Source organism: Symphodus melops, assembly GCF_947650265.1.
Source record: "Symphodus melops genome assembly, chromosome: 1".
Classification (NCBI taxonomy): Eukaryota; Metazoa; Chordata; class Actinopteri; order Labriformes; family Labridae; genus Symphodus; species Symphodus melops.
Window position 1 is genome coordinate 51,482,085 of NC_136691.1, and position 17,849 is coordinate 51,499,933.

The following is a 17,849-nucleotide window of genomic DNA, read 5'->3' on the forward strand; positions in this document are numbered from 1 at the left end:
TTACTCCATTATTGATAATTGTACAGAACACAGTTTGATTGATAGCTGACTATAGGGAGGTTCATCATTTCTTCTCTCTCGTTCCTGCATGATTACATCTCAGTTTTAGATAACTCTTTGTCGGCTAAGCTGCTGTAACGTTTGGTCTTTGTCTTTTAAGACATGACGTCAAGTGTCTAAAAAAACACCTGTGTGTGTTATACTCATACGTTTAGTTGTTTCTCACAACACAGTCATAGGGGCGTTGAAAAGTGTTCTCTTTTTTTTTCTGCTCAAACTCGCGCATCAACGGCTGTCAGAGCAAAGAGGGGAAAAAAAGGCCAGACGTTCCCGCTGTGATGTAAAAACTGGTGCAATACCTGAGAGGACTAGTTGTGAAAACATTGCCGTAACTCCCAAGAGGGCGTGTCGAACTACACACAAACGCACACACACACACACACACACACACACAGTTGGCGTACTTACTTGTCAGAGCTTTGGCTGAGATCTGTGTCAGCTGTGACGTCAGATTAGGTGCGATAATGAAACAGCCGGTAAAACATATGTTGGGTGTTGTGTTTCAGCACTTTCACTGTCTCTGCTATCTTAGCATGAACATGAAACTCACACTCATACACAGCTGGAGAACAAGTTGATCTGTCATCTATCCCAAGCGCCAGAAAAACTCTGAACCTTACAAAATGAACTGAGGAGATCGAAACCATGACATGAAGTGTTTTTTTTTATTTTTTGTGTAAGTTTAGCTGCTCTGTTTGTTTAAGTCTTAACTGTCTGAATGTTGTTTATGTTGCTATGTGTATCTGGAGGGCTTAGGGCACATGTACACCTTTGGCGGACATGAAATGCTTATTCTCTATTCTATTCGTTAAATGATTACGTTGTTGATGTGTGATTGCGGTTTGGCACCTGCCGTAGAGACAACAGATGAATCACTTAAAGTGTGCGTATGTGTAGGTTATGCTTGTTTATATAGGCATGCTTATGATTTCACACTGAAGGAGAGGGACGGAGTGATGATGAAGAATCTATTCTCACGAGGCATCACGTTCAGTCTCGGAAGCTCAATCGCTGATTTAATGTCATACTGTCCTGTTGTGGGTTTCCCATTCTGTACAATTATCAGAATCTTTATGCTTATAACACTTACTGGATCGTCCTATGAAGGGAACAGTGGAAGGGTTCGGGATGCGATGTCCGAAATAAGAAAAACACAGGAAAGATGAAAAGTTTCTAGAGTGGAAGTTTCTGACGGCCTTTAGTTTACCTGTGTGTTTGCCAGAGGGCAAGTTGGAGACAGGGATGAGGACACCAAATGTGCCCTTTCCTCAGTCATCAGGAAGATATCAAGGCTATCCTTTTCCACAAACAAACCTCACACTCACTCAGCGGCTGCTCCTCACAGAGATCACAGAGAGATAGCACAGCTTTGAGCCATTAAGTTGTTGTGGGAAATATGCCTGGCATGTCCTGTGTGTCTCTGTGGCTGTGCCAACCATGTTCACAAACACAGACAACCTTTTTGTTTTTTTGTTCTGAAGAAAAATGACTTCCTCCAAGATTGTTCCTGTTTGCAACCATGTAAAAAAAACACGGATGAAACCTGCTAAATATGTCAAGAAATGATCATAAACGGCACCTCTTAGGTCAGTGAATCATCTGTTGTTCAGGAAGAGTAATAATACCAGCCGTAAATATTGGTCATTTGTAACGACAAAGAATAATTTACCTGGTTGTTGAAGTCACGATTATATACTTTAAGTTCTTTATTAGTGTTTATTTTCTTTTCGCGTTGCCTTTTTCAAATTATTTGTAACTTTAGTCTAGCTTTACTTTTAAATGCTTAGTTTTATCTAGATGATTTTAGTTTTAGTGTAAAAAAAGAATTCAGGGATGTCAATAATCAGAAAAAACAACAACAACACACCGTCACAGTGATATTAGTCACAAAATGACCAGAAGTTAAGACATCTGCTCAATCATTTTAGCTAGTTTTGAAAAACCTCAAAATATTGTTTCAGTGAGTTACTTTTATTTCAGCTGAGTTTTTGATCTTTTACTTTTCCTGTAATAGCATCATTTGGAGGATTTTATTCTTCTTTGGAGCGTGATATATGTTCTTCTGCTGTTAAAACTTTTTTTAGACCTCCTCCTTCCTGGAACATCAGATACAACAAACATAACTTATAAACACTACAATGAGCAAGGTGCTCCAGCATAGTCATAGAGGATATGACTAAAGACAATCCCTGTAGTCAGATTCATGTGGTTAGTTATGAGATCATTTATGTTTACATAACCTGATAAAAATCACGAGTTTAAGGTTTAAAAAGGACAGAAATCAGGTGGTTGCGCATGATTGACTGATGCTATCGCTTTAAATGGTGAGGATGATCACAAAGGAGACGTCATGCCTTCGTCATCCTAAAGGTTTCTGTTGCACCTTGGGGAATCCCTACTGACCTTAGCATCCCCACCAGACAGGATTATGGGATATACTGTAGGTTGATAGCCTCAGTGATAAAGGAGATATCCCTGGTGACAGGGGTTAGTCATCACCATGGTGATTGATCACCGAGGAGACTAAGGAGCTCATCATGACATCCCAGAGGGAGACGCTATCTCTGCTTATGAAAAGACTTTAAACTGTGAGTCAGTGGCTGTGTTGGTGCAGAGGTATTCCCTGTGGTCAAATCTAGGTTACTTATCTCTTACTATCTCTGAGTGTTGAAATGTGCAACGCTTAATGCACATAATCATCCCATAATCAGACAGGACAATGAAGCACTTACTAATCATAATGTGAATGGTTAAGCTCTTAAGAAAATGGACGTCAGCCTGCATATGTACATATAAGTGCCTGTTGTAGGGCCCACATGCAGTCTGCACATCATGCAAAGCGTGGGCATGTCATGTTCTGCTTTGAATTTTCCACTCATTACCAGGGAACATATGGGGGGGAAAAACATGAATGTGTTGATATGTGCGTAGTCTCTGAAGTCATCAAGAACTCTTATATGTTTTTAAGTCAGCAAAAAGCCTGTGATTTATGGAAATATGGAGAGTTGAGTCACATCATGAAGCATTAATAACAACCTGTGAATGTAATTTAATTCATGCACATGCTCTCTATTTTTACTACAAAATGTGTTCCTTTGCAGTACAAATGACCAAGTGTGCATGCTCAGATTCTGATTTTTGTTATGTCTTCCTCTAATTTCTATATGCAGTTTCGATGTGGACAATGGCACATCGTCAGGTCGCAGCCCCCTGGACCCGATGGCCAGCCCGGGCTCAGGCCTCATCCTGCAGGCCAACTTTGTCCACAGCCAACGGCGGGAGTCATTCCTCTACCGCTCGGACAGTGACTATGACCTCTCGCCGAAGTCCATGTCCAGAAACTCCTCAATCGCCAGTGACATGTGAGTCTTTCCCTCTCTTGTTATTCTACATGTTTATAAAAAAAGCACACACACACACACACACACACACACACACACACCCAAATGCTCCTTCATGTGCTGGCTAATCCATTTTTCTGCCTCTTTGAATTTGTGTCGAGGCTGGATGTTTCTCAGACCTGATCTTATAACTGCCACACTGATGGGAAGTGTGCATGACAGCTGATTGTGTGGTGTCACATCTATTCTTAGCCGTATCCAGTTGCATACATATGGTGGTCAGCCACAGCGTATCCACATGCACAGTTTATTTGGCGCTGAAATATTTTTTCCAGATAGTGCCTTGTGTCTGTTTAGCTTATGAGGACAATTGCTTGGATTTTTGCAGCTACATTTGATCTGTTTACATTCTAGAATTGTGTAATCATTCAACTTTTATAACTCTCAGCCCCCTAGCACCTAAAAGCTTTCAGAGGCGCACACACAAACCAGCTGCTATCTATTCAGTTGAGTGTAAATTGTGCATTCCTTGTTTCCCACACATTGGTGGCTATCCAGTTACATACAATGTGCGCTGCAAGATCTAAATGTATTGACTGAAAAAAGCATTTTCGATCCAGCCTGAAGAAAGAGAAATAGACTTAAGGATGAAAAATGATGTCCTGCTGTAACCTTAGACTTCCTCCGCACTGCTGCTTTTTGCTTTTGAGTATTGTACAAGTAATCCTTCTTTGACCTACACCCACTATCACGTTACCAAGCTAGAAACCAGTATCACAAAAAAAAAACATCTATGTTTTATGTTTATACAGTTTCACAATCAAGTTTAACTTTTGAACCAAAGATAAATGTTCACAGTTCCAAGGATTAAAAAGTCCAGGAAGTACATTCTTAATAGAGACCTTGGGTGGCCCTTTCTTACCTTAGCTTTAAAGGTTAAGTTACTAAGTTCTTTCCACCAATGTCATCCAGCCCACGTATGTAACCTTTCATCTTAACCTCAAATACTGTGAATGTGTTTTTCTATAGGAGCACATGAGAAGCCTCTCACCTCTCTTTGACTTACACCTCAGGCATTTCGGTTCATGTGACTGTCAGGTGAACACATGTTGACTGTTGACAGACTCGTGAACCATCATGGTGAAGCTCAGAGGTCAGCCAGATTCAGAGTAAAAAAATCTCCTTCATCTGGAATGTAATGCATAGTCCCGTCCTCTCCTTTTACAAGGTGGCGCCCTTGAGCAAGGCTCTACCCCAGGAGCCATGTGTATTAATTGTGAACTTCAAAATCACAGCAATAAGAACAGCCATGTTACAAAACCCCTGAACTGACTGTTTCACTGACTGCAGAGTGGGCCAAACTGTTCAAATATATTTAAATGATTCATATTACAATAAAAAAACACCAAGACAGAACACAACTCTCATGCTAGGTTAAAACCTTTTTTAAAATAACTTTTTGGGGCCTTTTTGGCTTTTTTTGTTGCGTTATACTTTTTTGTTTTGGACAGATGAAGAAAGACAGAAAGTAATTTGAGGAGAGAGCGGCGGATGAAATGCAGCAAAGGGCAGAGGTCGACCACATGACAACAAAAGCCTCCTCACATGGGGCGTGCAACATAACTGCTCTGCTGTCCAATGTCCCTAAAAAACAACTGTAAGATGTGTTAAAAGATAACTATGACCTATTTTTTATATATCAAAGGGCCAGACAACAGGTGGGGAAAGGACGTTGAGAAAAGGTGACTGTTTGAGGGGTCACATCTTTTAAGGAGGGTAAAAAGCTTCTACCTTCAGTGTCCATGCAGAGATGTTATCTCTGAAATAGCATTTACTAACCTACTTTGTGTGTCAGGGTGGAAATCGCAGAGTACCTCCTTGACAAAACCATACCAAATACATGACCCACGATAACAATGGCATCACAATGCAGCGATTCATTGATTTATTGCAGGATAATCATACAGGGATACAGCAGGATATCTACATAACTGAAGAATATGAACTGCAGTAAAATGCAGGATTCGTGTATTTATTCACTTTAATGTGGTGCCAGTGTTACCTCTTCTCAGACTTCTTTAACCTTCATTAGCACCATACAGTAGCACCACTGTGAGGCGTCATGCAGCAGGGATGTGGATGGTACAATTAGCAGAGACATTTGGGGACATCATATAATGCTGTATGGATATGTTGTCCCACCCTTCAATATGTTTCCAAAGTGAGCTGTTCTGAAAGTATCACACACTGTGTCGGGGCCTCAGCTGCTCTGTGATGTGATGAGTGAATGTCACTGTGACTGCGTGCATCACACACACTGACACTCATCCAATGTGATGACCCGTGCTCCTTTTGCCGTCCAATGTCATTATGGACTGTAGGTTAGTATTGTAACCCTAAAGCTGTTCTCTTTGTGTCTTTCAGTCATGGTGACGATATGATTGTAACGCCATTTGCACAGGTGAGTGCTTCTAAAAGTATTCAGTTTGTTTGTTCAGACATTGGCTTCAGATTGGATTAAGTCAGTTCTGATTCTTCCTCTTGAAACTTGCTTCCCTTCAGGTTCTCGCCAGCTTGAGAACAGTACGAAACAACTTTGGTGCATTAACTAATTTACAGCAAGAAAGAGCGTCCAACAAGTAAGTTGGCCAGCTTTTCATTTCATTAAAAGTGTCATGAAAAAAAGAGGCTGTATTACAGAGAACAATGTTCAACATGTCAACACATCACATTTAAACAGCCACTGTGACTCACACGCTGCTCCTACATACTGTGTCCACTTTAGTCAGGCGTTGTGCCCCCTCTGCTGTTCATGTTGAGTACTACAACAACACTGACAACAGTTAACTTTCTCAGGCCTGCACATGAGTGATTCACTGCTAGGTAAAACATTTTGAAGGGCGCCACAGATTGTTTTTGGAAATAAATATCTTTGTGTTTTCGTCCCTGTTTCAGGAGATCACCTATGTGTAACCAACCCCCCATCACCAAGACCACCTTTACAGGTATGTGGACAAACAGAGAAGCAGGATGCCGTGTGTGTGCGCGTGCTTGTAGTGTATGATAAGTTGTGTGGTCTGTGAATCAGGAGTAGATTTTGCCATGGAAATAAAATATATATCTCCTCTTGAAGCATTATAACATGTTATAAATGACTCCCTCTGTGTTCATCCCGTGTAACTGCTTAATGGGGGGGGGGGGTTTAAAGTAAAGTGAAACCACATGAGTCGAAGCTGCAGCAGTTTGCACTTTTCAACATAAAACTGGAGGCCGATAGATTAGATGTTGCTGGTGATGCTTTGTGATTTTCTTGTTGGTCTGTCGTCAGCCTGTCAGTGATAAGGGATCAGAAACAGCTGACACTTTGTGCAGGGAGCCAGAAAGCAGGAACCTAATATTCAACCTGGTCATAATACAAATACAAATAATATATAAGGTAGATGTAAAAAAAAAAAAAAAATGGATTTAATGGATAAAAGAGAAAAAGCTTTGTGAGTAACTGCTGGTTTACTATTGTTGGGGGAAGATGGGATGATGAAGCGTTTTGTGATGATGATGCTGCATAATTTCAGTCTGTCAGTTTCTAAAAAGAGAACTAAAGTTATAATGGTTCGTTTCTTTCCTTGAACTGGTCTTCTGGTTTTTAAAGCTTTATGCTGAAACTTCCTCTTGTCTGTTAGCCTCCATTACTTTTGATGCCACAGTGCCAGGGGGCAGCCATGTTTTTTCTCTGTTTTATCCATAACCATAGATGCATCAGCACTTCAGTTATGCACCGTCACATCCTATAAACAGCCGGTGTGTTGTAACCACTCAACAGATAGTCTTCTTTGTGTAGTGATGTGAACATAGAACAAGAAAACGATCTTCCTTAAAAGTCACTTCACTTTCTTTTGCCAGTATCAATGGCTGTAACCTAGCGGAAGTTTAAGAAGAAGAAATGTTCCCTCCATCGTTGATGAGTTTGTTCAGGAAAATGATCCCTCAGCCCTGAGCACTGACACCAGTAGACTCACAAGCACTGATGATTATTGAAAGGCGTGTTAGCACAATGCTAGCATCAGCATGAGAGCTCAAAACGAAAGAAAGGAATCTGGTTTGCCGTCTTCCCTTAATTCAATTTGTATTGCTACCAAGATTCACCTTTGTGCTCCATAATTAGCTTCAATCTATACAGTATGAGAGGAAGTGGTGACGAGCTATATTTAGAACACGATCATACTGGTGCTCAACCATTATGGGCCCTGCCATAAACTGGTGACAGCTGTGAGTCATGAGCAGTATTGTTCGGGAGTATTGACGACTTGTTATGTAAAGGTTTGCTGAGGCGGAGTAACTCCTCCTGCATCTTGTCTCCATGAAGACAGTGATGGAGGCCGGATTCTCAGTAGCTCAGGTTATCAGTCATGACAGGATGGAGTGAGTTAAAGGAGGATTAGACTGATGATCGTTTTCTCTTTCTTTACTTTCCTATTCACCCTCATCATCCTGAAATCATCTTCTTCAACATGTCAGGGCATTTTTCCGTCATAAGCTACTGAGTCACAGTGAGATATGACACTCATACAGAGGAAAAACAATAACTCCATACGTTGTGTCATCTTTCACCTTCTGTGTTTAAAAATAGAGACTGCTTGAAGAGAGAGATTGCGCACAGGGGACCGGATAACGTTTTAAAGTTTTGATGACGTGTGCAGACAATATTCTTAAACCATTCCCAAAACAACATTGCTGAAGGTGCTAAAGTACTTTACCGGATCCTAAATTAAAATATTTTAATGTTTAAATGAATGAAACACTCCATTTAGAACCAAGACATTAAAATGAGATAATAAAAAAACAAACTATTAAAAATTAGAAAAGAGTAGGTAGAAGTCAAACGTATACTGTATGTCCTTTACCTGTCCTCGCTTTTCTTCTGTTTTTTATGTTATTCCAACAAATGCTCACTTTTATTTACAATGTATGTACAGACACATATCCCGTTTATATGCCTCCTAAAATAAACTGCCCAGGCCTCGTCAAAGCTCTTCAGTCTCAAAGAATGGCCGTCCTCTCTCCCACTCATTACAAGGCAGAGTGTAGGGGGTCAAAGTTGAACCACCGCAACTCAACTCATCTCAATGTCATTTATACAGCAGCTTTTAGACATGAAAACAAGCAGACCAAAGGGCTTCACAAAAGAACACAGCTTGTTCTGAAGCTGCATGTGTCGAGACAAAACAAGTGTGGACGATACTGAACAGGAAAGATAGAAACGAAACATCGTCAAGCAGCATTACGTGGTCATACAGAACCCTGAATTATATTTGAATTCTTAGATAGTATTTTTAGTATTTATTTGGAGTCACATTAGTAAGTGATGAAGGAAGGATAAAAACTTCAGATGTAACCTCCGCCGCTGAATAATAAGACATGTGGGTCTGTGTGACGTATGATATAGTCTTTATGAAATCTCGAAGTTAAAGGCTTACCTGTAAGTACATGTTAGGAAACAGAAAAGCTCTAATTAACTGAAGCTTCAGTCTACATCCTTCAATAATATTGTTTTTCTTTTTTATCTCACCCCATGGTGTGTTTTATTTGTAATCTATGACTAACTTCTAAGTGGATCCTGGTGGGGGAATTGTTAGGACAGACAGAAATAAATGATGACTTCCACGACTTCTACTGCTGCTGCAACTACTACAAATCCTTTATCTACGTATCTGAGACAAATTGGAAGAGCTTTTTTGAAGTTCAGCCTCTGCTCTCTCGTCATATCTGCCAATTTTCTTCCTCCTCCTCTCTCATCTTCTTCCTCTCAGTCCGGCTTCACTGTCAAGCTGTTCCGGTACATAGTTTGACTGCAGCCCTGCGTCTGTGCAGCAGAGTGGCCTCTCCGAGCGCCGGTGTCTGATGTCGCACTAAGCATGAGAAGAATGTCATTGACGTCAGTGCAGTCGCTGTCAGAAAGAGTAGCACCCCAGCCACTGACACCACACCAGGGATAGAGACAGAGGTAGAAGGAGAGAAAAGGGAGAGGGGGGAAAAGGGAGACAAAAGAGGGGCGGAGGAAGGATGTTCAGTGATGAGTGGAGGAAACAAGGAGCGTGGGAGAGGAAGGGGAGTAATGGAAGGAGAGATATGTTAAAGACAATGGGGAGGTGGGGGGGGTGCAGTATAGTAAAGGATGTGACAGAAGAGCTGAAGACATTGTCTGTGGTTATGTTTATATACTAGAATGTGTTACTGGAAAAGTAAAATAATCAGTTTGATCCCTTAACCAGTTGAATGATCCTGACATTCTAGTGACATAAAAACGACACATAATGTAACCCAGTGCTGTAAACGTTTCACCATTTAGCCACATCTTTATTAACTCCATTACTTGCACTTCTAATCTCAATAGTTAAATACATTTAATATCCAAAATCAACATTTGACTCTGAAGCACAGTAAACATCAGATACTCGATGGACTCGAGCACTTTACGACGTTGCATTATTACATTTTAGAATCATTTGTCTCCCAACATATAAAAACGAGCCGAGCATGTTGTCTTATAAACCATGTTAAAGATCATACAGCGTGTTTTAGATAGATAGATAGATAGATAGATACTTTATTGATCCCGAGGGAAATTCAAGTTTTAAAAGATGTCTTTAAATGTCTTCCTTGTGTATTTTGATCTTTCTGTTTAATTCAATTACAGCTAAACTGCCCCCCCCCCCCCCCCCCCCCCCCCCCCCCCCCCCCCCCTTCAGATCACATAGCATTAAAAGCCTGAGCTTTCCCAAATTAGTCAGGGCATCAATATTAATTGGCTTCCAGCAAGGTGACATTTTCTGTTAACATAGGCTGACTTTGAGAGGAGCGTGTCTCCACTTCCAAATAGAAGGAATGTCTTGATGCTGTCCTTGTCACCGCCACAGTCCTCCATCTTTCCCATATCTCCATCATCTTTTTTGTTTACGTCTCTGTAAAGGTGAATCAGTATGCTGAGCACATATTTGCATGCGTGCACACACAGTGCAGGGAGCTCCCGGCTTTAGCTCCGCTCCTCTGTCACTCCGCTCCATGTTTTGTCGCTCTCTCTCCCCCGTCCACGGTGCAGTCCTCTCAGGCTTTAGGTACAGCTTGGGGAGAGCAGCACGTTTGGCTACCAGGGACGCCGAAGCAACAGCAGCCCACCCCCTATACACACAGCATCTACAGGAAACACTATCTCACACACATACACACGCAGAACGGGATTATACCCTTTGCTTCCAGGATACCATGGATGTTTTTATTGACTGAGAGACTAAGGAGACAAAATCAGGATGTGTTTTGGTTAGCACATCGTCTGGTGTGAGTGTGTGCGTGTGTATGTATGTGTGTGTGTATGCATGTATGTGTGTGACATGTCTTTGTATTTGTTAAGCATGTCAGGGTGCCATGAACAGTCTGGCACTTGTTCCGTGTTGGACAGCATTGACATACGTCTTGTCTGTTTCTGAGCTGCTCTCTGGATGCTCTTTCCCACCGTCCCTGTCTCCCCTCCATCCCTCTTATGGCAGACATGGGCCTGCTTAGCAGACTGCTGTTCATCCTGCTACATGACTGGAATTACATCTCCCTCATAAAGGACAGCTTAAACCTTGTACAGCTAGATCGCTGACTGGGATGTGCGTTTGTTGTGTATGAGTGAGTCTGTCTTTCTTGCTGTAGCTCCTTTTCGCCTCTGCTGTGAATTTTTCACTATTAACATTTCTTCGGACACCCACAACTGACTTAGGTGGCTCTTTGCCATCCATCGCCTGCACCTGTAGGATTTAATTATACATCCTCGTAAAATGAAGAATCCAGGACTTGAACTGTAGGACAGCACTGGAGCTGCATATATATACTTTTTTCTTTTTCTTTTGCAACATCTGACCTGTGACTGCTCATCTGTGGGTAAAGGTACAGGACAACAAAGGCCCTCCTCCCAGGCCCCCACAGCTGGCTCACCTGTCCAGTATGAAGAGTCACCCATGTGTCTTCTCGGGGTATCCCAGCTTAGCTGTATGTGGGGTGGGAGACCCCGGGCCTGGGCCGTCCACTAGCCCTCTGAAGCGGGCTCTTACTGACCCCTTGCCCTCCTGTCTTGCCCCTGCAGAGGAGGCATACCAGAAACTGGCCACTGAGACCCTGGAGGAGCTCGACTGGTGTTTGGACCAGCTGGAGACTCTGCAGACGAGACACTCGGTCAGCGAGATGGCCTCCAACAAGGTAAGAACAACCCAAAAAGTTTGGTCTTCTATCTATCAAACAAACGTTTTATTTCTCGACTGTCAGCGCAAAGTCCATGTTACCCATGGAAACATGTGCAGGAGCTGCTACCATGGATTTAGTTGTGTGTTTTTGTGGCTGAAGTGAACATACTGTACTTGTGAACATGGTGGTAATTTGGAAATGTGTTTGTGTAAAGAGGAGTGCAAAATGAAACACAAAATAAATACATTTCTATATTTACTAATAGGATGCATTATGACATGCTGGATATCACACACTCTGTTTGTTTGGTCATGAGAACATTTATTTGTTCGGCTTGTTTCACCTGTCATGAACAGAACCAGCTGAAGATGCAGAGACAGAGATGAAAATGCAGCAAAGTGCCTGCATTAAAAAATGAGCCCAGGCTCTTCCTTTAGATACTTAAATAATAATTGTAAACGTTGCACACCCACCACTTGAGCGCCCATATTTAGTGTTTCATTTCCTGGTGAAAGAATGTCTTTTTTCCCAAACACCTAAAACTCAGGATGGATGTGAACAGCACTGTATCAGTACATGTTGTTTTTGGATGTGTTCTCTGAATATACCCCTGGTGTTGTTTTCACATTCCTCAGTGGAGAAATAGTTTTTATTGCTCAAAGATGAGACTTGCAAATGTGTAGCATGATTTTATTACATTGCAAGAAGTTTGGTCCCTGGTATATGATAGCTTGTTGATGCTTCTGATTTCAGCTAGTAATATATATCATATTGAACCGTCATCCGTCTTGGGGCCTCATGTAAGAGGTCACAGGTTTGACTTTGGTCCTGTAACTATTTGGTATAATGTGATTCCCTGCTCTCTGTCCCAACATGTTCTCTGTTGTCAGCATTCCTATTAAATATAAACAAAAATAATTTGTGAATGCGTGATCCGCTCTGTTGCCTTTCTATTTAACGGTCAAGTGTGAATGAAGCTTGTCAGATTAGCTCAGTGTTGATGTTTGATATGCTTTATGCCTTTTACTGCAATCAGCGGTCACAGAGAACATCGGCCTGTTCGTGTTGTATTGTCTATGTGTGTTAGTGATAGCATCGTCATGCAGACGTGTGTGTGTGTGTGTGTGTGTGTGTGTGTGTGTGTGTGTGTGTGTGTGTGTGTGTGTGTGTGTGTGTGTGTGTGTGTGTGTGTGTGTGTGTGTGTGTGTGTGTGTGTGTGTGTGTGTGTGTGTGTGTGTGTGTGTGTGTGTGTGTGTGTGTGTGTGTGTGTGTGTGTGTGTGTGTGTGTGTGTGTGTGAGAGAGAGAGAGAGAGAGAGAGAGAGAAGGGAAGCTGCGTTGCTGCTCTGAATGCTGATCAGCTCAGGGCTCTGGTGATGTCACATTCTGTGATGTCACACACGAGAGGATGGACTGGGGAGAGGCGTGGAGGACAAACAGACAAAGGAATTAGATAAATGCACACACACTCACACTCACACACATACACACAGATCTGATGTTACCAAAAACACATGCATGAGGGTCATGCTCACGCTTAGGTAAAAAGACTAGAGAGAGGAAAAAAAAAAAAAACACTTGCATGAACTGCCTCACTATTGCTTACCAGCACAGCTAAGGCTGGTTGTCATGGCAACAGCCACAGGCCCAACCAGCCTCCCTCTTGCAACACACAGACATTATAGGTAAGACAGTCACTACATCTCCCACTCATAGACACCATTTATGTCCTGTAGACTTTCATTCATCAGGACTCCACATAATTCTCCATTCATCCAGAGTCTTCATGTGGTGTCCTCCTGTTTAAACATTGAGCATACAACTCCTCAGTGTCCTGAAGTAGTTACACCAGGTTGACGCTGATTGCTTCTTCTTCCCTCCTTAATGACCTATATCAGATTTTGACACAGCCTAGGAACAGATGCACCTCACTTTGACACATCAGCATTCCCAAATTAAGGCCAGGGCTTTCTTTAACTCCAGGTCAAACATGGGGACTTTCCTTTTTCTGACTTGAAGGATCTCACCGGAGAAGGATCACATGTATACGATTTGTTATGATTGCCATAGCCGTCATACAGAGCTGATATAGAAACGTAACGATAAACAACTCAGTATACTTCGGATGCTCCTGTGTAGACCTGAACAATATAAGAAATATAAGCATTTTTATGGTGACATCGTTGAGTATTGTGAGGTGTGATATACAGAAAACAACTTAAGTGTGCTTTTAAGCTATAACTTGTCATTTATATATCTTCTGTTATTTGAGTGTTATGTCCTGCTTCTATCCAAAGTGAATTCAAAAACTTTTTTTTTTTTTTTTTTTTTTTTTTTTTTTTTGAGACGTACACCATATCAGGGATGTATGGTCATTAAGCCAAGTTCCTGATAGTTGGACCCTTTGTATTGACTGATCACGAGTACTAATTCCATATCGATGTTGTACTTTGTAATGCTACCTCCACTGCTTCAAAACAATAGACCTTTAATAAATCAAATTAAATCAAAGACAATTATATTTATAAAGCTCATCTGAAAACAGCTGGAGTTGACCAAAGTGCTGTCCAATAAGATAATAAAGCCAAAGTGAGCGTAACATGGTGAAAGGAAAGAGACTAAGACTAAAGAGCCTGAAGACCACAGGAAGCTAAGACGAAAGCTATTCCAGAGCTTTGGGGCGGCTACAGAAAATACACCATAGCCCTTTTCCTTCAGCCTCGACCATCGATGAAATACAATACAGCAGCCAAGGATCAGTTCCATTCTCACAGATACCTGATCCATTTTGAGTCCGTTCACGCATGTCCTTGTGGTTTCGTGAATTTGAAACACAAGAGTAAAAGCCTTTCCTCGCCTTGCTGAAGGCCTCTCCCATCTGTTGGCGTATCAGCGCTCCAAAAAGCAGGACACTAGCCTCGTTTAGCTGCGTGCCCCATGTATAGAAGCTTTAGTCCTGGTCGAAACCAACCTCTGCCTCTTTGCAGCACGTCATATCCCAATCCTCTCTACTGCTGCCCTGTTCAATGAAAGACCCCCCACCCCTGTTAGAGAGTCATCGCTCCTCCCATGCAGCTCAAAGTGGTTCTTCAATAAGTGTGCTTTAAGTTAGTTTTATTGACTGAGCAGGTTTCTCAATAAGCTGTGTTATGATGCAGATTGTTTTGATAGGAATTACTCTTTGACCATCTCCTATAGAGGGCTTGTTGACTGACTGTTTCTCATTTCTGTGTTGCTGTTTAAATTGAAATCGAGCTTCCTACGGTGTACGTTCTCTCCATATTTTGCCTCGATCATGAGCGGAGAGCAGATTTTTCAAAGTCAGTGGTACTCTAATTGAAACAGTAGCAGCTATTTCTTCTTCTTTGTGGCACAGAGGAGGTGTCTGCCACCACAGTAGGAGTGTATCGGGAGAAAGGAAACAAATGCAACAGAGATTTGGAGGTGCCCTGGGCTATATACAGCAGGGAGAGGATATTTATGGGCATCGCCGAAGAACAAATTACACTCATGTCACAGCCTCGCTTGGTGTGACACTTGTCAATTTTTGCCCAATAGTTTGTCTTTCACGCCTCTTGGTGGAGCTATCGGTGTGTGTGTGTGTGTGTGTGCTATATTTGGCTGACAGAGTGGGAGTTAGTGTTTCTGTGGGGGTTATGTTTGTGTTTTTGCCTCTGTAGGGAGTAAACTGTATGTGTGTGTGTTCGGTGGGCCTGTGTCGGCCTGCTTGGCTCAGAGTCAATCAAAGCTGCTGGATCTCAGTGAGCCTGTTGTCTCATCTGCTCCAGTGTAGCTGTAAATTACTCTCAGTGCCAGGCTGCCCGTACAGGTGGGGTGTAAAGTAAGCAGAGACAGAGTGGGTCCCTTTTCAATTCATGTATCCAGTGTATACCGCCACAGACTCACGACACATGCTTGTACACATATGACCTCACAAACACGCCGAGAGACAAATGAAGACATCCTGCTCGAATCAAAGCCTCATAGATTGTGAATAAAAAAAGATCCACCTTTTATCTGTATGGGGTTGGGAAATAAATCATAGAGTCATAGAGAAGTTCCCAGTGCGCATTTTTTTTCTCTGAAAAGCTATTAAATGAAATACTTAAATTGAACATGTGGGGCCACCGGGTTCAAATCCGACCCGTGGCTCCTTTCCCGCATGTCCTTTGTGACTCTCTCTCTCTCTTTCTCTCTCTCAGATTCTCTCTCACTGTCCTATCTAAAAATAAAGATGCGGACAGAATTGATATTGATTGATTTTTGTAGTTCTGGTTGCTTGTCATATCCGAGGGTTGCATCTGAGGTCTCGATTTAAACCTTTCATTTTTCTCTGGACAAATAAGGATTTTGTATTATATATTTGTTAGATTATAGGACTAACTAAAAGACATTAAAGCAGCAATGACATAAGAAATTGTTGCCTGAACATGAAATGTACTCAGGGAGGGGTTTTTTTTCTTCTGTATTTCATGCTTTCAAAATGTCCAATGAAACAGTCTCATCACGAAGGTTCGATCTGTCTTTCAGTCCAAAGCGACGGCCTGTCGAGCTCAGAGACACAAGCAGACACCTGTGGGAAGGTTTTCTCTCTTACTGACGCTCTTTCTTTTCTGCTACATTCATTAGTTTTCATGTGTTTACATCATCTGAACAGTGAGAATCCTCTGACTCACCTCCTGTGAATACTGTCCAGGAAGAGCATTACCTCAGTGGGTTTTTTTTTCATATTGTATCATGCTAGATGAGGTAACCTGTGCTTGTGCATCATACTGTACAGAAGGTTAGATCGGTCAACACACACACACACACACACACACTTACCCACCCACGTACTATTGCATGTGATAGTTACTATATCTTGCATACACACGTGCACTTAATGTGCACATGCACACGCAAAATCACATGCCGCTGCGCTGCAGGAATGGAAGGAAAAGGGAAAGGGTAGATTTTCCACTGACTTCAGTCGCAGCCAATCACACAGCAGGTGACCTCAACTCCGCTCCAATCCAAACCAATCAGAGGTGATGATGAGCTCACACTTCTGCGATGTCTGGGCCCTGATTGGCTGCTGTTGCGTGACACAGCGAGTGGAGCAGCCTGCGCTCTTCACATGGGAGCGTGTGTCATACACACAGAAGCAGGCAGCCAGCTCTGTTTGGACGCCGTTGACAGAAACATTTTTGCTGTCCTGGTGCTTTGGCATCTACCAAGCATCCGCACCATCATCAATTATTCACGACCTCAGCAGTGTGTCCTTCTATCCGAGTGTGTCTGTGTGAGTGTGTGCTCATAAGGCAGTGTGTATGACAGCTCGTGTGGTCACGATACGCTTTCATGGGATGTTTGTGGTGCCACATGATCACCGCTCATCTCCTCAGAATCTGATTTTCCTCTCTGCTTCCTGGGACATGGGACCGTTTCTGTGGATATTCACAATAGAGGACCATGATGCTTCGTTTATGGACTGTGAAGAGCTGAATTACAGTCAGGTTGTTGAGGACTTCTAAGCGCCAGAACTGAGAATTTCTTTTCTTTCACTATCTGCGTAGAGCTTTCGTCATCAGAACAGTATTTTGTGTTACAGACCTGCTCCTTTTCTCTTTCTGGATTGAATAAGTTGTTTCATCAAAATGCCTGAAGCAAATTATTTGCTGTCTGTGTCTTGGGGATATATAAAGGTAAGATGTGGTTTGGATCGGTGAATTTGATTTATTTGATGGTTTTTTTGGGGGGTTTTTTTAAGATAAGATTGATTGAAATTCATTTGTTTTCTTTTTATTTTGAAACTGGTGTTTGTCTTTGGCACAGAGACGGATGAAAGGTTTGATGGAAGGCACATTTCGTTCCTCGCCAACATGTCGCCCATGAAACAAAGCTTCTGAGCTGTGTCATTTCTCAGTCCTTGTGTTTAGAGGTTTGTTTTTTTATGGGGAGAATTGATGCTGCTCGCACTGTACTTAGAAAGATGAAGAAAAAGGACTCAAGAAAAAAGACACTGAGGTTACATTTTTGAGCGCGTCTGCATTTAAAAGCACAGAGGTTTTTATTCCACTCTTAAGTTCTTAAAACAGATGACTGACCTTTCAGATTTCCAAAACCACAAAGACTCTTCAAGAGTTTGATGTCTTTCAGGTCAGGAGTCCCCCCGGGAGTCGCTGTAGTTTCATGTTTCTTGACGTACCAAGGGCTGTTATGATAAACTACAAAAACAGACCTGAAAAAAC

The 17,849-nt window shown here is 42.1% G+C and overlaps 1 protein-coding gene across 7 annotated transcripts in view; it reads left to right on the forward strand.

Annotated features, from left to right (window-relative positions):
- Nucleotides 1–17,849, forward strand: part of pde4d (phosphodiesterase 4D, cAMP-specific) — a 170,292-nt gene that overhangs the window by 143,597 nt on the left and 8,846 nt on the right. For 6 of the 7 annotated variants that reach the window (XM_079366591.1, XM_079366592.1, XM_079366590.1 and 3 more), the window contains 5 exons: nucleotides 3,231–3,422; nucleotides 5,826–5,862; nucleotides 5,964–6,040; nucleotides 6,357–6,406; nucleotides 11,524–11,636. In XM_079366591.1, the coding sequence (XP_079222717.1) occupies nucleotides 3,231–3,422; nucleotides 5,826–5,862; nucleotides 5,964–6,040; nucleotides 6,357–6,406; nucleotides 11,524–11,636 (469 nt within the window). Of the gene's footprint in view, nucleotides 1–3,230; nucleotides 3,423–5,825; nucleotides 5,863–5,963; nucleotides 6,041–6,356; nucleotides 6,407–11,523; nucleotides 11,637–16,616; nucleotides 17,304–17,849 lie in introns of those variants that run through there. The other variant, XM_079366596.1, reaches the window with a different exon arrangement.